The sequence below is a fragment of the Myiozetetes cayanensis genome, unplaced genomic scaffold (assembly GCF_022539395.1).
Source record: "Myiozetetes cayanensis isolate MyiCay16 unplaced genomic scaffold, myiCay2020 scf3, whole genome shotgun sequence".
NCBI lineage: Eukaryota > Metazoa > Chordata > Aves > Passeriformes > Tyrannidae > Myiozetetes > Myiozetetes cayanensis.
This window is the reverse complement of record NW_026087521.1, coordinates 32,910,671-32,931,001: the sequence shown is the minus strand read 5'-3', so window position 1 is coordinate 32,931,001 and position 20,331 is coordinate 32,910,671. Positions and strand designations below refer to the sequence as shown.

Below are 20,331 nucleotides of genomic sequence, written 5' to 3'. Positions count from 1 at the left end.
CTACCTGCCACCCCTGAGGCTCCTGATGTGTCCATCTTACATGTTAGCACGAAACCTGTGCATATAACAGCTTCATCCCTAATTTCACACTAGTCTAAAAGAAACATTGTGTATTTGCTTGCCTTTCCCAAGCCACCAACCCACTCTGTGCTTCAGCAGGTCTCTGTTAGAGGCAATACTGAGGAGGACCTGCAGAAGCCCCAGGCCATGGAAGGTGAATGTAGCTATAGCCCCTGTAGTGTGGCAAAGCCAAAATACTTACAGGTTTTGGTCACCTCATGGTCAGCAAAGGAAAAAGAACATTCTACCCTGATATAATTTTTTGGATTTGGACTCTTTGGGTAGAAGCCTTCATTGGGACTACCCAGCTCATGCTCTGTGGGAGACTGGATTGGACCACAAAGCCTTGGGACCATCACACTAACCATGTTCTACCAGAGATCCTCTCTCTGAACTTCAGTTGCAAAAGCCTCTCAAAAGGAAATCCATGTGTGAAATTAACATTAACTGGACGATGGTGCAGTAGAAATCAGGTATAGCAGAAGAAATACATCACTTCAAGTATTGCTAACATTTATGTATTTTTAAATGTAATTGGTGCCTTTCCATGCAAACTGGCAAGACCACCAACAGCTTCTATCTCATCAGCTCTGATAAGCCTAGAAATGCTGGGGGTTGCTGCAGGCACAGACAGGAGTTTTAGTATTGCAGGAAGTAGGATTTATGTCTTAATAAGTGGCATTTTGTTCTCCACATCACTGTGATGCCTCAGGCACTGTGCTTCTGAAGGGCCTTTCTCTGGAGATAAAGAGCTTCCTCATGTTTCTTAAAGGTTGCACAGTCCTTTTGGAAAGGTAAGAATAACTTGATTGATCACCACATGACACGGTGAACTTCCTAAGTAAAATCATATGCAAAAATAAGGATTTAAGTGGGTTTTGTATGGGAGATTAACAGAGCAGTACAACCAATTTTTACTTAACAAACTTTTTTTCCCCCTGCTTATACAGTTTCATCCCCATAATGTCAGACATCTATGACATGCTCTCCAAATTCATTTGGCAGCTAAGTTCATACCTGGGGATATTATCTACATCTGTGATAATGTGACCCAAAAGTTCACACCTGCAGAAATGGTGTATTCACGTCACATTAGATTTACTTCTTCTCTCACCAAAGTTTTTGAGAGCTTTTCCATGGCTTTTATTCAGAGCATGAAAAGGAAAGAAACTTAAAGTAAGCAAGGAACATAAGGTACAAACAAGGTACAACCTAGTAAGAGTTACACTGTGGAAATAAATTCCACATTCCTATGAGGCACAGCCCCAAGTACTGCCATATTATGCAAAATAAACAAAAAAGGGCCTGCTCCAGAAATACTTTTATGGTCAGAAATCAGTTAAATACATCGAGTCAATGCACTTTCATTGGATATACTTCCAGCTACTTCACACAATATACTCTCTACTCAAGTACTCACAAGCCAGAGTCAGAGTCTTCAGAGCCAAGTGGATATTTCATTTTGCAAGTTTTTCCTTTGTTTAAAGTGAATTTTGTTACAGTTCTTTAAAAGAAGGACTAGAAAGGCAAAAATAAGGCACAAGTAAAAGGAATGAAGCTGCATGAGGGCAAGTTCAGACTGGACACTAGGAAAAGTTTTTCACTGAGAGGGTGCTTGGTCACTGGAACAGCCTCTCTAGGGAACTGGTCATGGAACAGGCATCAAGCCTGCCACAGGTCAAGGAACATCTGGACAATGCTTTTAGCCATACGGCTTAGCTTTAGGTAGTACTGCGAGGAGCAGGGAGTTGGACTCCCTGATCCTTATGGGTCCCTTTCAATTTGAGATATTATGTGGTTCTATATAAAAATAATATCTACAGAGGTGGTACGATAACCCTAAGGCTTTTTGCTGACTTCAAGTATTTGTCTCCTTTCCCCTATATTGTGGGGAATAAGCTGATAGCTGGAGGGCAGGACTGCCACTCAGAGGGATCTCAGCAGCCAGGACAAATGGGCTGACAGGAACTTACTGAAGTTTGCCAAGAACACATGCAGAGTCCTGTAATTGGGATGGGGTAAACCCATGCTGAGGGTTGACTGCCAAGAAGGCAACATTGCAAGAAAGGGTCTGGATGTCCTGGCAGACAGCAAAGTGAGTATCAGCCACCAATGTGCCTTTGCAGCAATGAAGGTTAAACACATACTGGAGTGTATTAGCAATAGTCAAGGGAAGTGATTATACCCCTCCAAATGGCACTAGTGAGAGTACTGTGTCCAGCCTGGGGCTCCCCAGCCCACATACTGGAGTGAGTCCAGCAGTGAGCCACCAAGGTTGCTGCAAGAAGAGGTAAATGAATTTGTTTGGCTTTTAGAAGGCAAAGCTAAGGGGAAGAAACCTTAATTCTGTTTTCATCTACCTAATAAGAGGGTATTGAGAGGAAAGAATCATATTCTCAGAAGTGAACGGGGATGAGAGGCAACAGACACAAACTGTAACTACAGAAATCCCGAATGGATACCAGGAGAAAAAATGTCATGGAAGGGTGGTTGAAGATTGGAGCTGGTGCACAGAGAGTCTGTAGTATCTCCATCCTTGAAAATATTGAAAACTTGACTAGACAAGATTTTAGACAATGTAACATAACTTTAAAATTGGCCCTGCTTTGACAAAGGAGTTGGAGCACATGATCTTCAGAAGTCATGTCCAGTCAGAATTATTCTATCACTGCATGAAAGTTTAGAGTGTTTTCTATATAAATCTGTTTTCATCACTATTAAAGTGCTTTTGAATTTGTTGAATGCTGAATATGATGCATGGCAAGGTGGCATAACAGTTCAGATGCTTTATATGAATGTGTTTCTGGTCCACACACAGCTTCACTAGCTGCCCGGCATGGTTAGCCATTTAGAGAGAAAAGCATCTTTATCCCAATGTCACAGATAAGTTAACATTTTAAAAAATTCCAACCTGTCATCTTTCCTTTGCATTACTCACAGGACTGCAGAAGGACAGAGAGCTGATTTTCAAACATTTGCATAGAGAATTCAGCTTCAAATTTTTATTTGAAGTTAATGTGCAAACCTTTAGCGGTCTTCACACCACCAAAGAAAAATGTCTGGCTTGGACCAGATGGACCACAGGCTAGGAGATTTGGGGAACTTGCCCAGGCCCTGCCAGACGTGAACATTGCTTCCTTTGAGAAGTGAGGCTTTGCTTCTGACTCAAAAGTGAATATGATCCTCTTTCCCAAAGAGAACTGAAATCAAAACATATTTATACCTTTCAGTATGAAGAGGACATATCACACCTATTTTACTGTTGTATCCTTAGAGCATTCTTGTGCCAGAGGCAAGCGTCCACAGAATTTCAAACAGCACACAGATCTGAGTGGTGAGCTGTTAAGCTGCCTCTCCCCATGTCTGATCTGAGCCTTTTCTTGTCATCTAGCAGACATAATCATTCAAGCACTAACAAGACCACACATCCTCCCTTACATTTCTCCCTCAGGTTTTTTGCAAAATAGTGACTGCAGTGTGGAGCCAGAGGACAGACACTGCATTCTCTCTGAGTTTTAGTCTATGATATTTTTCAAAGTCTTTGGGTCCGGTAAATGGTGCAGCTTCTCCAAGAGTATACTTCATAACCTGTGAGGGGTAGAGGGATACGTGTCGAGTTCTGCTCATGTCCCTCATCTCACTTCTGTCTTCTTTGGGTGGCAGGTCGATTAAAACCTTAGTGAGGGAAATGAGTGCTAGAGTGCGTGTCTGATGAAAAAAACACAGGCCATCCAGCAAATAGAAGATAGTATAAGGAGATTGTCCTCGAGTGGCAGGAAGGGAGAATGAATTGAAACTGGACAAGTCAGATACGGTTCAGTCCACCAAACAGAGCAGTGGGAATCTCACCACCTCAAACTTGGCTTTACCTGGAATGTCTGAATGTAGATGATTAGCACCAAGACACAGGGCTTATGAAAAAAACAAAACAAAAACCAAACCAAACCAAACCAAAACAAAACCAAAACCAAAAAAAACTCCACCTGGATTTTAACAGGCCTTTCATTTCTTTTTTATTTATTTTTTGTTATTAATGACCTCTGCAACAAAACCAGGAAGCAAAGCAAAGCAAACAGAAATGCATTCAAGAAAGACCCACAAGGTTTCCATTATATTGTAATCGAATGATGAGTTATTAGTGTCAAGTATTTTTTTGACCTAAGAGGTTTACTGTTCCTCAGAATACTTATAATATCAACCCTGGACATGACTAAAAGAAAGAGATAAGAAAAATAACAGTCTTGTCCCAAAGAAGGTGAATATGTAATGTTTAATTCGTGGTTGATATTTTTCCAACTCTACTTCAGGTAGCACTTAACATACTCTTAGCATTCCTGTTCACTAATCTACTTTTGTCTCTGTAAACTATATCAATAAACAGCTTTATCATAAAAACTTGTCTTACAACATCTTTACATTTCTCATGTCTGTACACAAGGAACCTGAAGCAAACACAGGCATTGTTTGAACTCAGCTGTCAGGATTTTAATAATCAGAAACTGAACAAGCTCACAAGGCTTATTTTCCAAAGCTCTGTAACTCTCTTCAGTTGCATGCCAGCTGGTTTCTAGCACGAGCCAGAGAGATGACAGCCGATCATCCCCACTAGCCACGTATGATGACTAACTGGCTTTCTCCTGCTAAGTTCCAGTACTGCACTGCTCTCATGGCTTGCCCTGCCGACCTGCTCCATTTCTTGGTCACTGTGAGACTGACAGCTCTCAGGAGTGCTGCTACATCACAGGGCACAGACAGAGCCTTGCTACAGAGGATAGACTTCCTACATACTCTTGTTACATTCCCTTCACGCCTGTTTTCTTAAAGCAGGTTTGGCACACCCAAACCTGCAACCTTTCTGCACATTGGGGTGATCACCATGTGCAACAAACCTCCCAATATTTTTTTTTTTTTAAGAGTATGACACGGTAAAAATGACACAGTGAGAGAAGAAGGGAATAAAATATGTGTCCTCAAATTTAAAGATGTTTGAGCCTGTCCTTTCACTTTTGCTCCTGACAGCATCCTAAACGCCCCGCGATGCGCAGAGGCGCCCGAGGGCATGTCCTCGGCCCCGCAGGCAGGCAGGGGGAACACACAGCAGGCCGGCGGCAGGGCTTGCTTTCGGCCACTGCCCCAGGTTCTTTTTTTTTAACAAATGGTTTCGGGGGGGAAATATCTTTGACGTGTTTAAGGAGCAGAAGGCAGGTAATAAACCCTCCAAGCGGGAGCCTTGTCCGGCAGGATCAGCGGGCTCTGCCGGGGCCGGGACGGCGCTGGCTCAGCCCAGGGGCAGCAGGGACAGCGCACTGCGGGCGGCGATCTCCGACACCCCGGTAATGGAAACGCCTCCCGGGCAGCTCTTCCAGGGGCCGACAGCGGGCAAGACCGCGGGTCGCGGCCGCACCGCTGCGGGAGTCGGGGCGGCCCCGCCGGGCTGAGGCTCCGCCCGCCGCGCACCTGCCGCGGGCCACCCCCCGGCGCGGGAGGCGGGCGGGGGCGGTGGCCGCCCGTGCCCGGCGTGTGCCAGGAGCCCGCCGGTGCCGCGGGAGGAGCAGGAAGCGCCCGGGCGAATCCAGCCGCGCTATCACATGACTCAGCAGCCACTGCCGCCGGGCTGAGTTCACCCAGCGCCGCGCCGGGAGGGGGAAACCTGCAATGAGGCCGCGGCCCCGCGGCTGCCCCTGAGCCCGCCGTTCCCCCGCCCCGCTGTGCGCGGCCCGGCGTCCCCACTGCGGGAGCGCGGCGGGCGCTGCCGGAGCCGCCGCCGCCGCAGCGCTGCCCGCCGGCGCGCCCCGCAACCCGCCCCGCGCGGCGGCCCCGGCGCTGCCGCCGCCGGCGGGGGTACTATTATGCTCACGCGGGTGAAGTCCGCCGTGGCCAATTTCATGGGCGGCATCATGGCTGGCAGCGCGGGCGCCGACCACGGCAGCGGCGCGGACTTGCCCCTCCGCTTCCCCTACGGAAGACCCGAGTTCCTGGGACTGTCCCCGGACGAGGTGGAGTGCTCCGCCGATCACATCGCCCGCCCCATCCTCATCCTCAACAAGGACACCCGGCGCCTGCCCTGGACCACGGGCTACGCGGAGTGAGTATGGACCGCGGCCGCCGCGGCGAGCAGGTGGAGCGCGGCCGAGCCTATTGCCCCCGCTCCCGGAGCACCAGCGGCGAAAGGCGGCGATGCCGGGGGACCCTCCCCCGGCGGTGCCGGCGCTGCCGGAGGCGGCGGGAGCGCAGCCCGGGGCCTGCGCGGCGCCGCGGGCAGCGGGAGCGGCGGGGTGGGCGGCATCCGCGGCGCCGTGTGTCCGGCCCCGAATGTAGCTCTTCACCTGGGCAGCTCCTTCCTGGGAGCCCGAGGATGCGCATGGTCTGCTGCCCTTGAAAGTCCCCGCGGGAGTGGCCGGTACCCGGACGGGCGAAGGATGGCAAGGGGCAGCACCGGGCTCCTCTACTCGCAGTGACGGCTCTGGGGGAGCAGGGGCTGAGGATGGGGTACCCGCCGGTGAACAAAAGTCTCGGTCCTTGATCTTGGAGTGAAAAGGGCCTTTGGAAGGAAACACAGTTTGGTAAATGCTTCCTGGTGCCCAGGAATGGTGAAACGTGTGGTGTTTGGGACACCTTCCTGTGGACCTGGCAGCCGACACACTCGCTAGTGGTGGCTGGTCACAATTCCCTAAGTGCTTTCCAGTTTGAGGAGACACTTGAGGGACACAAGCTCCAAACTGAAAGAAAAATCCATTAGCAAACCCCAAAGCTGGGCTGGCTTTCCCTGTGGTTTGTTTCCCTGACTCACTCTTATCATGGTATTTACTTTAGAGGGTGTCTGATCAGGACCTGGTTGTAGCCTTGCCAGCCAGGCAAAAGGCAGTGTTCGTTTGGATGCACCCAGCTGGCAGTGGGAGTAGCTTCAGAGTCAAGGGATGTCCTTGGACTTGGTTGCTGTATCGGTAGACACATTGTTTTTCTTGGTGATACTGGGTGCAGGATTCAGTATTTGGTTTCCTTCTGTTACTCTCTAAGTCTTGAACATGAATCGCCATTCGTGTTGCTACCAGCTCTGAGATTACAGAAGTTAAACAAAACTACAGACTACAAGCTGTTTTGCTGTAGTCTCTTCAGGCATACATGAATTCCCCAAAAAACTGTTGCAAAAACTACAGTGAAGTCTTCACATTGTTAATGACCACTCACCAGCTTTATTTAAGAGCTTGTTCTATCATTGGGGGATGCTGAAATTGGACGAGAGGTTTAAAGAATTTTAAATTTGATTGTTCCCCTCAGATTATTAAAGAATTAAATAGACTACTGAGCAATTTCCCCAGGAACTATAATTTTATATATTTTAAAATAAGCTCTAATTGTTCTGCTACTATAATAGTTCCTTAAAAAGCAATTCTTTACCAAAGCAAATACATGCTGCTATTTTTAGGTGAGGTGAAGTGCTGTGGTTTTCAGCAAGTAACTGTAATTGCAAGTTGGTGACAAAGTGGAAGGGAGTTCTCTGGCTCCCAGGTATGCACATCCACTGCTGCCTGTGAGCTTCTCTGAGACTATGGGAGCAGAAAGACATGGGTGCTGGAAAGTGAAAGGGCAGGTTGACCCTGTTTATGACATCTGATGTGAGGGAGTGTTTGGAGATACAGTAAATGGCTCTGGTGATCAGGAAACCAGAACAGTATACCAGGGTTGTTTTCCCTCTTGAGCTTTGAGCAGTTTGGTTAATTGGGAGGTGTGCACTGGTTTTCTCAGTTTCTATTGTTATCTATGTGAAAAGAGGTTGGCCTTTTGCTTTATCTTTGGTGTTGTGATTTGTTTTTTTTTTTCCTTTTTTTCTTTGGTCTCATTCCCTTCCCTTGCAGTTACTGACTCTAGTGTTAGTGGAGCAGAGCTAAGTGAAAGGTTGTACTTGTTAGAGAGAGAAAAATAGTGAATGTGTTACCAGGCTCTTCCCAGAAACATGGATGTGGTGTTCCAAAATGGAGTTTCATTGTAACCAGAAGATATCAAAATGCTCACTGTGCAGAAGCTGAGAGGAAAGCAGTTCCGCCAGAATTGCATTGTCTTCCAAAGACAAAGCGTTGATGAATAAAGAAAAAGAAGAAAATACAGATAAATTCAGATTTTGCCAAGTATTATTTTTTTTTTACTCCTACTGAGTTATTATCAGGCTTTCTGAAAATAATTGCAAGACTTGCTGGGAGGTATACATTGAAACTACGTTTTTCTTTTGGAAAACTCATTTGAGTTACATAGAGAAAATAAATGGAAAAAATACCAGGAAAGTGAAATTACTTTTGTACATGTTCTGTTGGCCTGGGGAAAGCAGAGGATAAAGTACTTTCATCCTAATATTTAGCATTTTATTGGTGTCTATATCAAGGAAACTGTCACAGCAGTGTTTACCTTTTGTTATAGTGCAAGTGAGCATTTGCAAGAATGTTAGGAGGAAGTTTGGTATTCTCACAAGCAGCTTGTGACATAACACAAAGGTTAGCCATTCAACTCACATTTTACTAGTTTGCTTTGATATGAAGACCTCAGAAAAGTTGTACCATACCCGCAGTGTGGCAAGGTCCAGTTTGCCTGAGCCTTTTCTGTGTTTTCATGTTTTAGCAAAACAGGAAAAGTGATTTCAGTGTTTTATTGGTGGGAATGCTTCTGGACACGGGGGATTTTTACTTCATGAACTTTGTTTTAGTTGTAAAACATGTCAGTTTACAGATGATCCTGGAGTCCTGGAGTTCCTTGATGTTGTAGTGTTGGTGTTTCATCCAAGATGGAAAAGGCATTTTGGGGTTGGACTTGGTTCCCATGCAGGACTGATGTCTATGTGATGTTCCCATGCAGTCTGAGTCTACAGAATATTTCAGAGAAATCCTTATGTTTCTTTGATTCCCGAGGATCAGTATTTCTTACTAAAAAATGTATTTACAGAGAAGCTCACCCTGTTGACTATCTCTTCTCCCTAAGATCTGTGTGGTATATGCCTATTCCTCTGACTTGTTCCGCTGGAACAAGCACTTCTCCTTTTTCTACTTCTCTTGGACTAAAATTTTATTGTAATGGGTATTTTTGCCATATTGCTCATCCGTGTAATATTTTTTAACTTATTTTTAAAATTACCTAATTATCTTTGATATTATGTAGTGAAATGTAAATTAGCCTTTATTTTTTATTATTAGCTTTCCCTCTTTTAATAGTGTGATCATTATGCAAAGCATGTAGGCAGGCAAACGAAATCTTCAAAAATATTCTTGATGCTGGGATAAAACATCATTGCTTCCTGAAATTTCACTGGGAATCCCACAGGGACTCAGTTTTCCTTAGTCAGTAAGCAACCTGAAAATTGTCTTCTGAAACGATTGTCCTGCTATCTCTTCTGTCCATGGGAGACCTGAGACCTTGAATTTCATTTCACCTCATAATACAGGATGGCAAAAGGCCAGTAGATGTTTCAAAGAGATACTCTTGTACCGCTGACACTTGTATAATGGTTATCAAACTCCATAGAAGCAAAATGAAAATTGTATCCCACATACAGTAAGCTTTTTAATTGTCTTTAAACAAAAATTAATAAATAAAATAATATAATTTAGAAATAAACTTTTCTTTTTAATCAAGAACATCCTTAACATAGTTTTCTGCCCGAGGTTAGCCAATGTGCATCAGGAATGACCCAGGGAGAAGGTAGTCTGTTAACAAACATTCTTTCAAGTCTGCCTTAAACCCAGAGGAGTAAGGAGATTTGCTGCTCTCTGAAAAGTTAACTGATTTATTTGAGAAAGGAGGGTTGGGAGGGATCCTGCCTGACACTTTATTTACTTGTTGCCTTTCCTCCCCTCTGCAAGCAGCTGCACTCCTGAGGCCACTGGGCTTTTTTAGACCTTTCCCTGTCTGAGACTTGAGCTGGTTTCTGAGCTTCTGCTTGGATTGCCCTGTTAATTGAAGGGAAATTTCTTTTTGGTCACTTTCTGTGCTATTTTCAATGTGTTACAACCTCTTCCCTGCAGAGCTGCTGCTGTTAATCTGTCCTCAGCTCCAGAGTTAAACTCTGAAAGTAAGCACTGAAGTAGAGGCAGTAGCACAGAGTATGTAATGTGAAGTGACTCAGATGGTATTCACTGCGTCCAAACTCTGCCCAGAACATTTTTTTTTCACCTTTTCCTCTTCTGCTTTATCTTGTTCCCTCTGTGAAGGTAGAGGACGAACAGGATGTAGCAGAGCCTTGCTCTCCTGGTTGAACTACCTTGACTACATATGGTATGATAAAATAGATGCTAAATTTGCAAATGACAAAGAACTAGCCTGCTGCTCATGCTGGTGGAGTTGCAGAGAAACTGCAACAGAGCAGCATTTTGCGGTAGAAAAATGAGATTAATAATTTTCCATCTATTTTGAATTGTATTTCTGGTAGTCCAGAATTCAGTACTATAGTCACTTTTCTAAACTGTATGAATCCTGGGGATGGGACCATAACTAGGTGCTCCTGTGTCTCATGCGTTCCTCTCTTTGCTCCTGCTTTTCTACCATCTCTTTGGAGAACATCAAAAGGTGCTATTAAACACACTTAAGGGACTGGGGGAAAGGTTAATTGTATGTTGTCTGTGACCTTATGCAAAGGACACTTTTGCCTGCCTTTTAAAATTAATTTTAAAAAATAAATTTCTAAACGAAACTTTAGATATCTTTGCAGTTTCAAGTTAGAATACATGTCCAGAAACTTGACTTTACTGGTGTGTGTGTTTCTTGGCTTATAGAGCCAATTTTTTTATCCCACCGGTGCCTTTTGTTTGATGAGGCAAAGTCCAGGCTCCTTTTCCATAATGTTACATTTAGGAGATACCATGGTTTCTCTGCACTGCAGGCCTGCAGTAGAAATTACATTTTCTCTGTGGTGTGGTGGCTACTGACCCATAATGAATGCAGAGCTGTAGATGAAGTGTGATGACTGTGTCCTTCTACGGCATTATTACAGTGGCAAGTTGTTACAGTTCAAAATGAAAAGAAGAGGGGGAAGTTTATGGATTTTTTTTTCCCTACTCTAAGCACTGGTTGTTTTGTAAGGCTGATGATGTTGCATCATGTTTTCTCATGCTGTGTTACTTAGCTTGTAGGAAATGAACCCACGTGAAAATTGACTGGAGGTTTCTGTTAAAATAACTTCCAGCCTTTCTCAGTGATCATAAATATTTTGTTAAGATAACACAGAACTATTTTTCCACCTGAAGTACCTTTCATGTTATTTCTAGACCAAACTATTTATACAAATGTTAAGCATTGTAATAACAATCTGAAGCAAGTGAAAGTTAACACCTCTGTGAGTTGAGGTAAGCCAAAACACAGAAATTGCTTGTCCTGAGTTGAATAATATTTTGACGTTGGAGGATACCATAGGGCTTGTAACTACTGATCACTTATTCTAATCCTCATTACCTCTTACTAACAGGAGATAACACCACAGTCCTGCTTCTGTGAATTGAAAGTTACAGTCTCAATTCTGGGAGCTAGTCTTTCTAATCCTCAGCTGGGAGCATGACTCGTACACCATCAGTAAACACATTCTTATAGGTATTCTGTTTGGTACAAATTTCAGGAGGATGATAGTCCTGGGAAAAGGAGTACTTTTTTATCTTGCTCTGTTTGGCTGTCTTCTCTGGTTAAGTGCACAGAAGTAATTAATTGCTTTTCTTTTTAAACTTAATAAAAAATTGTTTGCAATTCTCTTTGTCTTGATAAAATTATGTTCCTTTTTTCTTTTTGTAGTTCAGAACATAAGACTCAGTAGGACCTGATGAATGAGCTAAAAACTGAAGTCCCTTACACGCACCTAAAGACCACTCTTCTTGTGCATGAATTACTCTTCTGTGCATAATAATAGTTTTAAGAGCTTCAGAAATCCCTTTCCTTGTGTAAGAGCTTATGCTATAGCATCTAATATTTATTTCAGAATAACCTTGGAGAAATGTACCTGTGTAAATGTACTGGTTTCTTCAGGTGAAGAAAATGGAGCAGTAAGGATAAGTTTTGGCAAGAGATTTGATAAGGATGTGGAGAACGAGTCCTGAGTTTTAGGTTTTGTGTTTTGACAACACAGTTATTTTTCTTGCCGTTGTGTGCTTGGCTTTTCCTATGTGGTCTCTGATTTCTTAGAACTAACAGAGGTAAAAGGAGAAAAATAAAGAAGGGAAAAAAAGGTAAATCATGTGTTCAGGTATTTTTAATGTTGTGTAAGTTGCACAAACATGATTCCTAATGAGACAAGTATGAAATTCATCCCTCTAAGCTATCTCATATTGCTAGTGCCTCAGAGGCTTGAGACTTGTGGTGTCTCACATGTTTCTGAAAGGTTTGCTTGAGCATGGCCCCAGCTTCTGAAACCAGAGGGTGACTGTGTCCTCCCAGGTAGCCTCCCTTTGGCCCCTTCTGCCTTGGCACAGGTGGCAGTTAGCAGATGTGACCTGCAAATACTCCAGCTTTGTTCATTTGTCTTGGTTGCAGCTGCATCACTTGGGAATGGCTTGGCGCAGTTATCATCAGGGCATAAAGTAATCTGACAGAGCTGTGCCCCTCAGGGTGAACTGTGAATGTGATCAAATAAAATATGCTCAGTTTGACCTTGAAAGGAAGCAGGGCTGCAAAGTACAGGTCATTCCTGTGATGGGATCTGTGTGCCACTGGAGAAATAAATATGGTTTGTGGGTTTAAGGATTAGGTTAAATCAGCTATGTGAGCTGAATCCCAAGTAAGACTTGGAGTGGGACAGTGCTGTTAATGAGTACAGGGAGATGATTTGGGCAGAGCAAATATTGCAACTTTGCATGGGGCTGGAGTAGGTGTTATATCTGTGCTGAAGCAGCATTTAGCAGAAAGATAGAGGCTCCTGGGTCACTTCTAACCTGGATCTTTATGCACATCCTTTTGGGTTTCTCTTCTGGTTGAACTTGCTGCTCTAAAATGCAAGAGGTCCTACTGGGCAACAGCACCCTAGTACTGACTGTAATCCTTTTTTCTCTGTCTAATGATTTTTTTTTTCTTCCTTCTTGTTGAACAGAAAGAGAAAGGTGACTTGTAAGATTTGATTCCCATTTGGCCAATCACATTTACCTGATGGGATATATGTTTGGGATGGCCAGCTACAATACACAGTATTATCCCGAGTGGTTTCCTGATCATAGGTCAGGTAGAGTAGGTCACAGTTTCAAGTGCTCAGGGTGCAAAACAGTTAGCAGAATTGGTGAGAGAAATTCAAGCTTGTCTTGAGCCCCTCCACCCCCCAGGTCCAACAGATATGGGGTGGAAGGTTTATTGCATGGTATTTACAGAAGTTCAAGCTGGTAGGAGGTGGCCAGCAGGTCGACTGAAGCCATTTGGCTGGCTTCACTGCTGTCTTCCCCATCCACCATCACACTTACTGTCTAGTAGATGCTGCCAGCTGTACTTGTGGTTCTAAGTGGCAGGGTGCTAAGTGGTTGATGCTGAGTGAGCTGTTCAATAGATTAAGCTCATAAAATGACTGGAGGCAGGTGTGTTTCCTCCTCCCAATACTGTATTCAAGGCAAGTGTTTGTCTGCAGAGTTTAACATTCTCCAAATAAACATTGCACCCAGTATTCCTTCAGGGGAAGCCGTGCTAAGGTAAAGCCAGCCAAAGGGATGTCTGTGGTTCTTGATTGCAGCATGATTTAATTGCTGAAGTCTGAGATGGGGAAGGATAAAAATAACACCAAGCTTAGGCAGTCATTGTTAGCAAGTGCAGTGGATAGTGCAGGAGGGGATGTGGGCAACGCATAGTTGGGAAATGCCAAAATATGGACTCTGTATGTGACTCAGCACTCATGCTGGTCTGAAAAAGAAACTTGATTAAGAAGAGTTATTACTGTGATGTGGCGGGCAGGCAAATTTCTGGCATGAAGCAGGGTGGGAAATCTAGATCTTTGCTTATTGTTTGGGATCTGTATTTAACACAGCCCTAAGGGGAAGAGAATCTGCTGAGGGAGTCCAGAGCTGCTTGAGGTACAGGGATATGGGCAGTGGTGTGTCCTTAGAGAACCTCTTTGTGGCCTAAATGCACCTTCTCCTAAATGGTCTTCATCCCCAAGATGAGCAGGAGTCAATGGGTCAGGTCCCCCAAGAAAAAAGATAACAACATCTTGTCATCCTCTCTCTCCCCTGGTGTGGTGAGATCTGTCTGTGCATCATTTTCACATGTCATAATGCCAGGTTGTTTTTAATTCTATGATCAATGTCAGAACCTGTGAAAGGAGGTCCAAGGTCCTGGTGGTGACTGTGGCATAAAGGTAAATAACCATTTCCAATCTCTTTTTTCCCTCCCTCTTTCTTCTTTTAGAAATATTACCAAGAGGTGTAGTCAATCTTGACTGACTGTTTTTGGTGCTGTTCAGGCTTTTTTGTAGGCCGTGATAATGACACTACAGTCAACTTTGCCTGATTTCAGGGAGAGAGGGTGGGAGAAAAGAGTAGGAGACCATGTGCCATTGTTTTCATGCTTTCCATGGTGGTATTCTGCTACAGTAAGGAAGAAACAGATTGAACTTTGATTGCATCTGATGTCCAGCATGCCACTGCTTCAGAAATCCTGTGGGAAAGTGTCCTTGGACTGGCACTAGAGGTCTGTGAGATTATTCTTTCCTAGGCATAGCTCTGTTTTCTACGTCTTTGTAGTTAATTTCTTCTTTTCTTTAATCTACTGGTCCCATAGCTATGTGCCTTTTGTGCTGTCCTGTGCATCTACCCCATTGTGTAAAGGTACAGACAAGAGGTGAGTTCTTTTCTTCTCTCTGCTATGCCCCCAGTGAGTCCTTCTGGATTTCCCTGGTTTGTGCCTCTGTCCTTTATGTCCTGTTATGATAATTTCTGCTTTCCAAACTCCCTGCAGAGAGACAAAAGAGATCCAGCTCCAGCCAAGTGCTGCAGCAGACCTTTTTTCTTTTCCTCTTTTTTTCTTTTCCTGCCAGCATTGATTCATTCAGGCCAAGTATGATTACTCTATCTTTAGGTATGTGTTAGAGACCTCCTCAGAAACAGGTAATATGTAGTGCATGTTTATAATGCCATAAAATACCTTGCAGTCAGAACTAACAATCTAGTCCTTGGTGCGGGCTTATGCTGGAGGTGGGACTGAGGACACATCTCCAGCTCTTACAACTTGAACAGGGGTCAATTTTGTGCAGAAGTCTTGAAAAGAGAAAAAAAAAGTACCTTGCAGTTCATCAGAAATACCTGTATTTCCAGATGTGGCAGGTCACCATGTGGACAGATGTGATGTGAGTTCTCATCCCTCAGTTCTACCCAAAAGAGCAATTTCAGCCGTTACCTAGCCATGAGAAACTTGATAACCTTTCCCTGGGGTAAACCAGAAACCTTTCTATGATGAGCTACCTGGGCAAAGGTTTTGTCCTTTTGTTAGGTGTGGTGTGTAAAGACACAGCTCTTTGAACGCTAAGAAAATACTATTGCCACTGCTACTTTGGTATCTGGTGGGTTCTGGTGAGTTTTGAAACAGTTTGAAGGAAAGGAGGACTAGTGCTGGAAAAAGAAGTTGCCAAAAGTGGTACTGATAATTTTAGTAACTATAACAGCAACAAAAATAATAATGATGATAGTTATTATTGTTATAGTTGCTATTAAGTATCAATTATTAATTATTGATATTATAATTGTTATTAATTGATATTATTAATTATTATTCTTTCCCCTCTCTCTTGAGGGTAGTTGCTGTTTTATCATCGGTTTTGGACTTTTCCTTTTTGATTCATAATCTGTGCTGCTTGTCCATGAGGAGGAGAGAGTGAGAAGCTGTGAAACAATAGTGGGAAGCAAACCTTCCTTTCTTGTTGGGAAGAGCACTCCTTAAATTGCTGCAGGCCCAAGTGTTGTAACTGAGAGTAGGGTCCTCTCCAGTGGGTTCCTCTTCCAGTGGTTGCATTGAATAATCAGTTTCCAAGGTGAGAACTGCTGTGTAAAATTCATGTCCCTGCCTTGCTGACCAGGCTCATGAAGCAGCTGAACAGCTGTGCTCATCCAGGAGTGCAAAGGGTCTCATCTCTGTTGGTTGCAGTGGCTATGGGAGGAGCTTAGTGCCTCTTCCTCTGTCCCCTTTGCATCCTCCCTCACTGTTCATTCCACTGGCTCCACGTCTGTGCATGTGCCTTGGCAGCCTGAGTGAGGGTCTTGTTTTTTTCATTTGTTCAACAGTATGTGATGCTTTGCAAGAAGCCTGTGCAATAAAACTAAGTTCCATAAATTGCTGGTTATAAGCGGTTTTTAAAACAGCATTTTGAAGAAAGGGCTTTTTCCTCTGAATTTATATTAAGGATCTTTGTTTCATGAATGAGTGCTAAATTTTGGAGTTGGAATTAGATTTAGCTAAACTAGGTTTTATTTCTCTTTGCTGAAGTTATTTGTAGGTATCTTGACTGGAAAAAAAATGAAAGTTTTCTCTTTTTTCCCCCATTTTATCCTAAGGATTTGATCTAAGTTCAAACTTGCGATGTTTATCCCTTAAAGACTTTAAAAGCCATACAGTGAAACCTGCGTTGTATGTATGGTGCCATGGGGGGTGGAGCATGCCTTCAGATTTTATTTGGTTAGGCATTTCAAAATGGAAAATACTGATCACAAAGTTAACCTCAGTGATTATTGCTGCTTATGTCATGACATAGATCAAAGTTTTGCGTATGTTTGGTTGGATATGAGTGACTTACATTTTGCAGAATGTATATAGAAGTTTTTCTCCTCTTCTTCCTCTCACTCTTTGAACAAAAATAGTAATTTTTCAGCTATTTCATGTGCCATTTGAATATGAGAACTTAGTCATAAATGCTCTCAAACATAATGCAGGAATTGCTAAGACATTAAATGTACACTCATGTCTTTAAATAATGATAATCAGCATCAGACTTGGAGGGCGATTCCCTCTCCCTTACCTTGTCACCCCTCTCATTAATCACATTTCCAGTCCTGTGCTTTCAATTAATTTCTTTATTCTTCTCAACAAACTTTAATTAAGATTAGTGTATCCACAGCCCTTGTAAAATCTAGATGGCAACTTCTTCAGGCTGGGGCTCCCTCCGGCATACTCCTCAATGTCAGTTTAAGGTCTCTGTCCCTGCCTGGAAGTGCAAAGCTGGGAATTACAGTCTGGTTAGTTCCTTTGGCAACCTCTCCAGAGTAATCCCTGAAAATCCTAGGTCTGTGGATGGTAATTCTATTAGCTGTTCAGCAAGCTGAGTCTGGAAGAATGCAGCTGGTGTGTGGGAATGTGGGAAGTTCCCCATATCTGCCTTTAATCCTGCTTTTAGAGTGGAAAAAAGTTATAGCTAATGTGATTAGCTGTAATTCCATTCTTATTTGGTTTGAGAAAAGTGTCTGAATGCTAAATCACAAGCTAGTTCTGTGAAGTGTTTTTGTAGAGGGGACAGGGAAATATTTTGGTATTAGGCTCATCTGTCTTTGAAAACACACTGGAATCAAGAGAAGAAACTCTCTTAGGCAGCAGTGAGTTTCTAGTTTTTGTTGCACAGCCTGATTTAGAAATCTGAAACCAAGAACATGTAAATGAAAACACAAAATGAGCGTAATCCTTTCAGATATCTAGGTGTGTGTATAAACACAGACACAGAACATCTTATGCGCACTGTGGATTGCTCTTCCGGGCTTTGCAGGCCCAGAGGTTTATGCTGGGGTTGTGTTATTTGCTGATATGTGATGGCTGCTGCTGCTGCCGCTGGAACTGGTGGTGTGGTTGGTTTAATGCAGACCAGGGACAGAGCGATCTCTAATAAAAGCTGTGCCTTCTCCCTGAAGTGAATGATATGGGGACTTTTTTCCCCATTGAGGCACATGTTTGTCCTTTAGTGCTCAGGGAACAAGAGTACAGACTTCTGTGGGAGCGCTGTGTGACCTGGCTGGAAATGCTGTTGGGTGCTGCAGAGGGGCAGAGGCAGGACCTCAGTGACAAGCACAGAGCATGCTGCAGCCTGCCCTATGTGAGCACAAACAGCACACTGCTGTGGGGACAAAGGGCTGAGTTCTCTTGTGTGAAAGGCAAAAAATGCAACTTGAGCAGATGAGTTGTGCTCACAGGTTCCATGTTCCCCCGTGGCCATTCTCTGGGGAGAAAGAACCATTGCTCTCACCAGCTCAACCTGTTTTCTATTTCCAGGGGAAAGAAGGGAGAAGGCAGGAAAATACCTTGTTCATGTCTTGACTGTTTGCTGGAGAAATTGAAAATAAGTGTGGCTGGTCTTGGAGTCAAATGCCCCCTGAATCCTTTGTAGTGAGGAGCTCTGGAGAGAGATAAGGTCAGAGCACTGAACTTATTGCTTTTTCATTCAAGCAGCAAATTTGAGATATTGCAGCTTTGAAAACTTGAGTGAATTGAGGCTTTTCCTTGAGGTCCTGTCAGGTTCCCCCTCCTCTTGTGCCCTTTCTTGTGGTGGCAGTGACTCTGGGGCTTGGAGCAAGGAGGTCTGGGTGGCAGCTGCCCCCCAGAGTCCCAGGGAAGGGAGGGAGTGCAGGGGCACTGCTGGAAAGGTGCCTGGACAAGCTGCTTGGTTCAGTTCCTGAGGGAGAAAATTCACTGAAAAGGAGTATTGTTCACTTTTGTCTTCTGTGTCAAGTTGGCCTCAGGTGTTGGTCCTGTCACAGTAGTTCAAATGCTTGGGAAAGACAATGCTGAAGCAAAGAAATGTTGTAATGTTATAGCTTAGTCAAGCTGGTGTTTTGAGAGGTAGTGTGGGACTGCCTTGTTTACAAATAAAAACTATCACTTTGGTTAGAGTGTAAGACACACTACCTCTCCTGCACTTGCTTACAATGCTGATGGTTTGGTATGTGGTGTGACTACTGTCCTCCCTCACAGCTTTCTCTAAGGCTAGAAAACCTCTTTAGACTATCAAATAAATAACTGTGTGCCTTTAACACAACAGCAACAAAAACCCCTCAAAGCTCCTCCCACTATCAAATAATCAAAAGGGAAATTTCTGTTCTTTTCCCTTTGAAATTGTATCAGAGTCCCTGGAGAACTTGGAAACACTAGGTGAGTAACTAGATGGATTTAATCTTGGAGAAATGTAGTGGTGTTTGGCAAGGGTAATTTGAAGTAGTGTTGTACAGGTACGCATTTTGAAATTACAGTTATGCCTCTGATATCCTTTTGAAAATCACGCCAAAACAGTTGCTCCACTAAATAAAAAGCCAAAGAAAGTGTTAGTGTACAGTCAAAATGGGATGTGATAATGGAAAATGGATTGTCTACATTTAAAGCAGTGTTAAGACTGTGCTCAGTGTTAAGACTGTGCTTAATTATTGGCAGAGCTAAAGAGGAATTATGACTATGGAAAAAAGCAAGTAGGAGACAGGGAATTTGAAAGAAGAGGAAAAAAAAATAAAGCATACAAACCCAAGAGAGAGCATACTGAAAGCAAGCTAAATATTTTTGTACTGGGGGAAAAGTTTAACAGGACTAGAGGCTCCTATGACAGAAAATGAGAGGTTGTAAACAGTGATAAAGGTAATTCTTCCCTGTGTAACTAAGAGTATGTGGGCAGAAAGCATTGCTTGAGGACATACCAAAGAAATCTTTTACAACTGTGGGTCTGGGTCTTCTGTTTCATGAAGTTCTGAGACCTTGGATCTAAGGGTATTTAAAGTTAGAGACAGGTATCATGAAAACCCAGAATCTCTCCCTCCTCTTTTTCTTCTTGAAGAGAAGAGAGAACCTTTCATATTTGCTGCATGACAGAGGTCTCTACTCAGCATTAAGGGGATTGCTCTGCTGTGGTTGTGTTCATTCCTGAATTAGCCTGGTATTTCTCACACTCTCACCTGAAATACCTGAACTTGCTTGTGCAGCAGAAGGCGGTGCAATTAGCGGGAAACAAACTGAACTGCTGAGAAAATTTTTTCAAAGTTGTTTATTGTTGTTGTTTGGAAAGATAATTCAGAGTAGTGTGGTTTTACCCTGTCTAGAAATTAAGCACCAACAGATATTCACTCACTCCCCCACAGTGGGATAGGAGCGAGAATCAGAAAGGTAAAAGTGAGAAAACTCATGGTTTGAGATAAAGACAGTTTAATAGGTAAAGCAAAAGCTGTGCACAAGCAAAGCAAAGCAAGGAATTAATTCACCACTTCCCATGGGCAGGCAGGTGTTCCACCATCCCCAGGAAAGCAAGGTTCCATCCTGCATGACAGCTACTTGGAAAGACAAACGCCATCACTCCAAACATCTCCCCACTTCTTCCTTCTTCTT

At 43.6% G+C, this 20,331-nt stretch overlaps 1 protein-coding gene across 1 annotated transcript in view; it reads left to right on the top strand.

Annotated features, from left to right (window-relative positions):
• The first annotated feature begins 5,879 nt into the window (after window positions 1-5,879).
• The window catches only part of PPM1H (protein phosphatase, Mg2+/Mn2+ dependent 1H), a 130,554-nt gene continuing 116,102 nt past the window's right edge, over window positions 5,880-20,331 (top strand). The window contains exon 1 of the mRNA XM_050323813.1: window positions 5,880-6,145. Within this exon, the coding sequence (XP_050179770.1) occupies window positions 5,910-6,145 (236 nt within the window). The 5' untranslated portion in view covers window positions 5,880-5,909. The remainder of the gene's footprint in view (window positions 6,146-20,331) is intronic.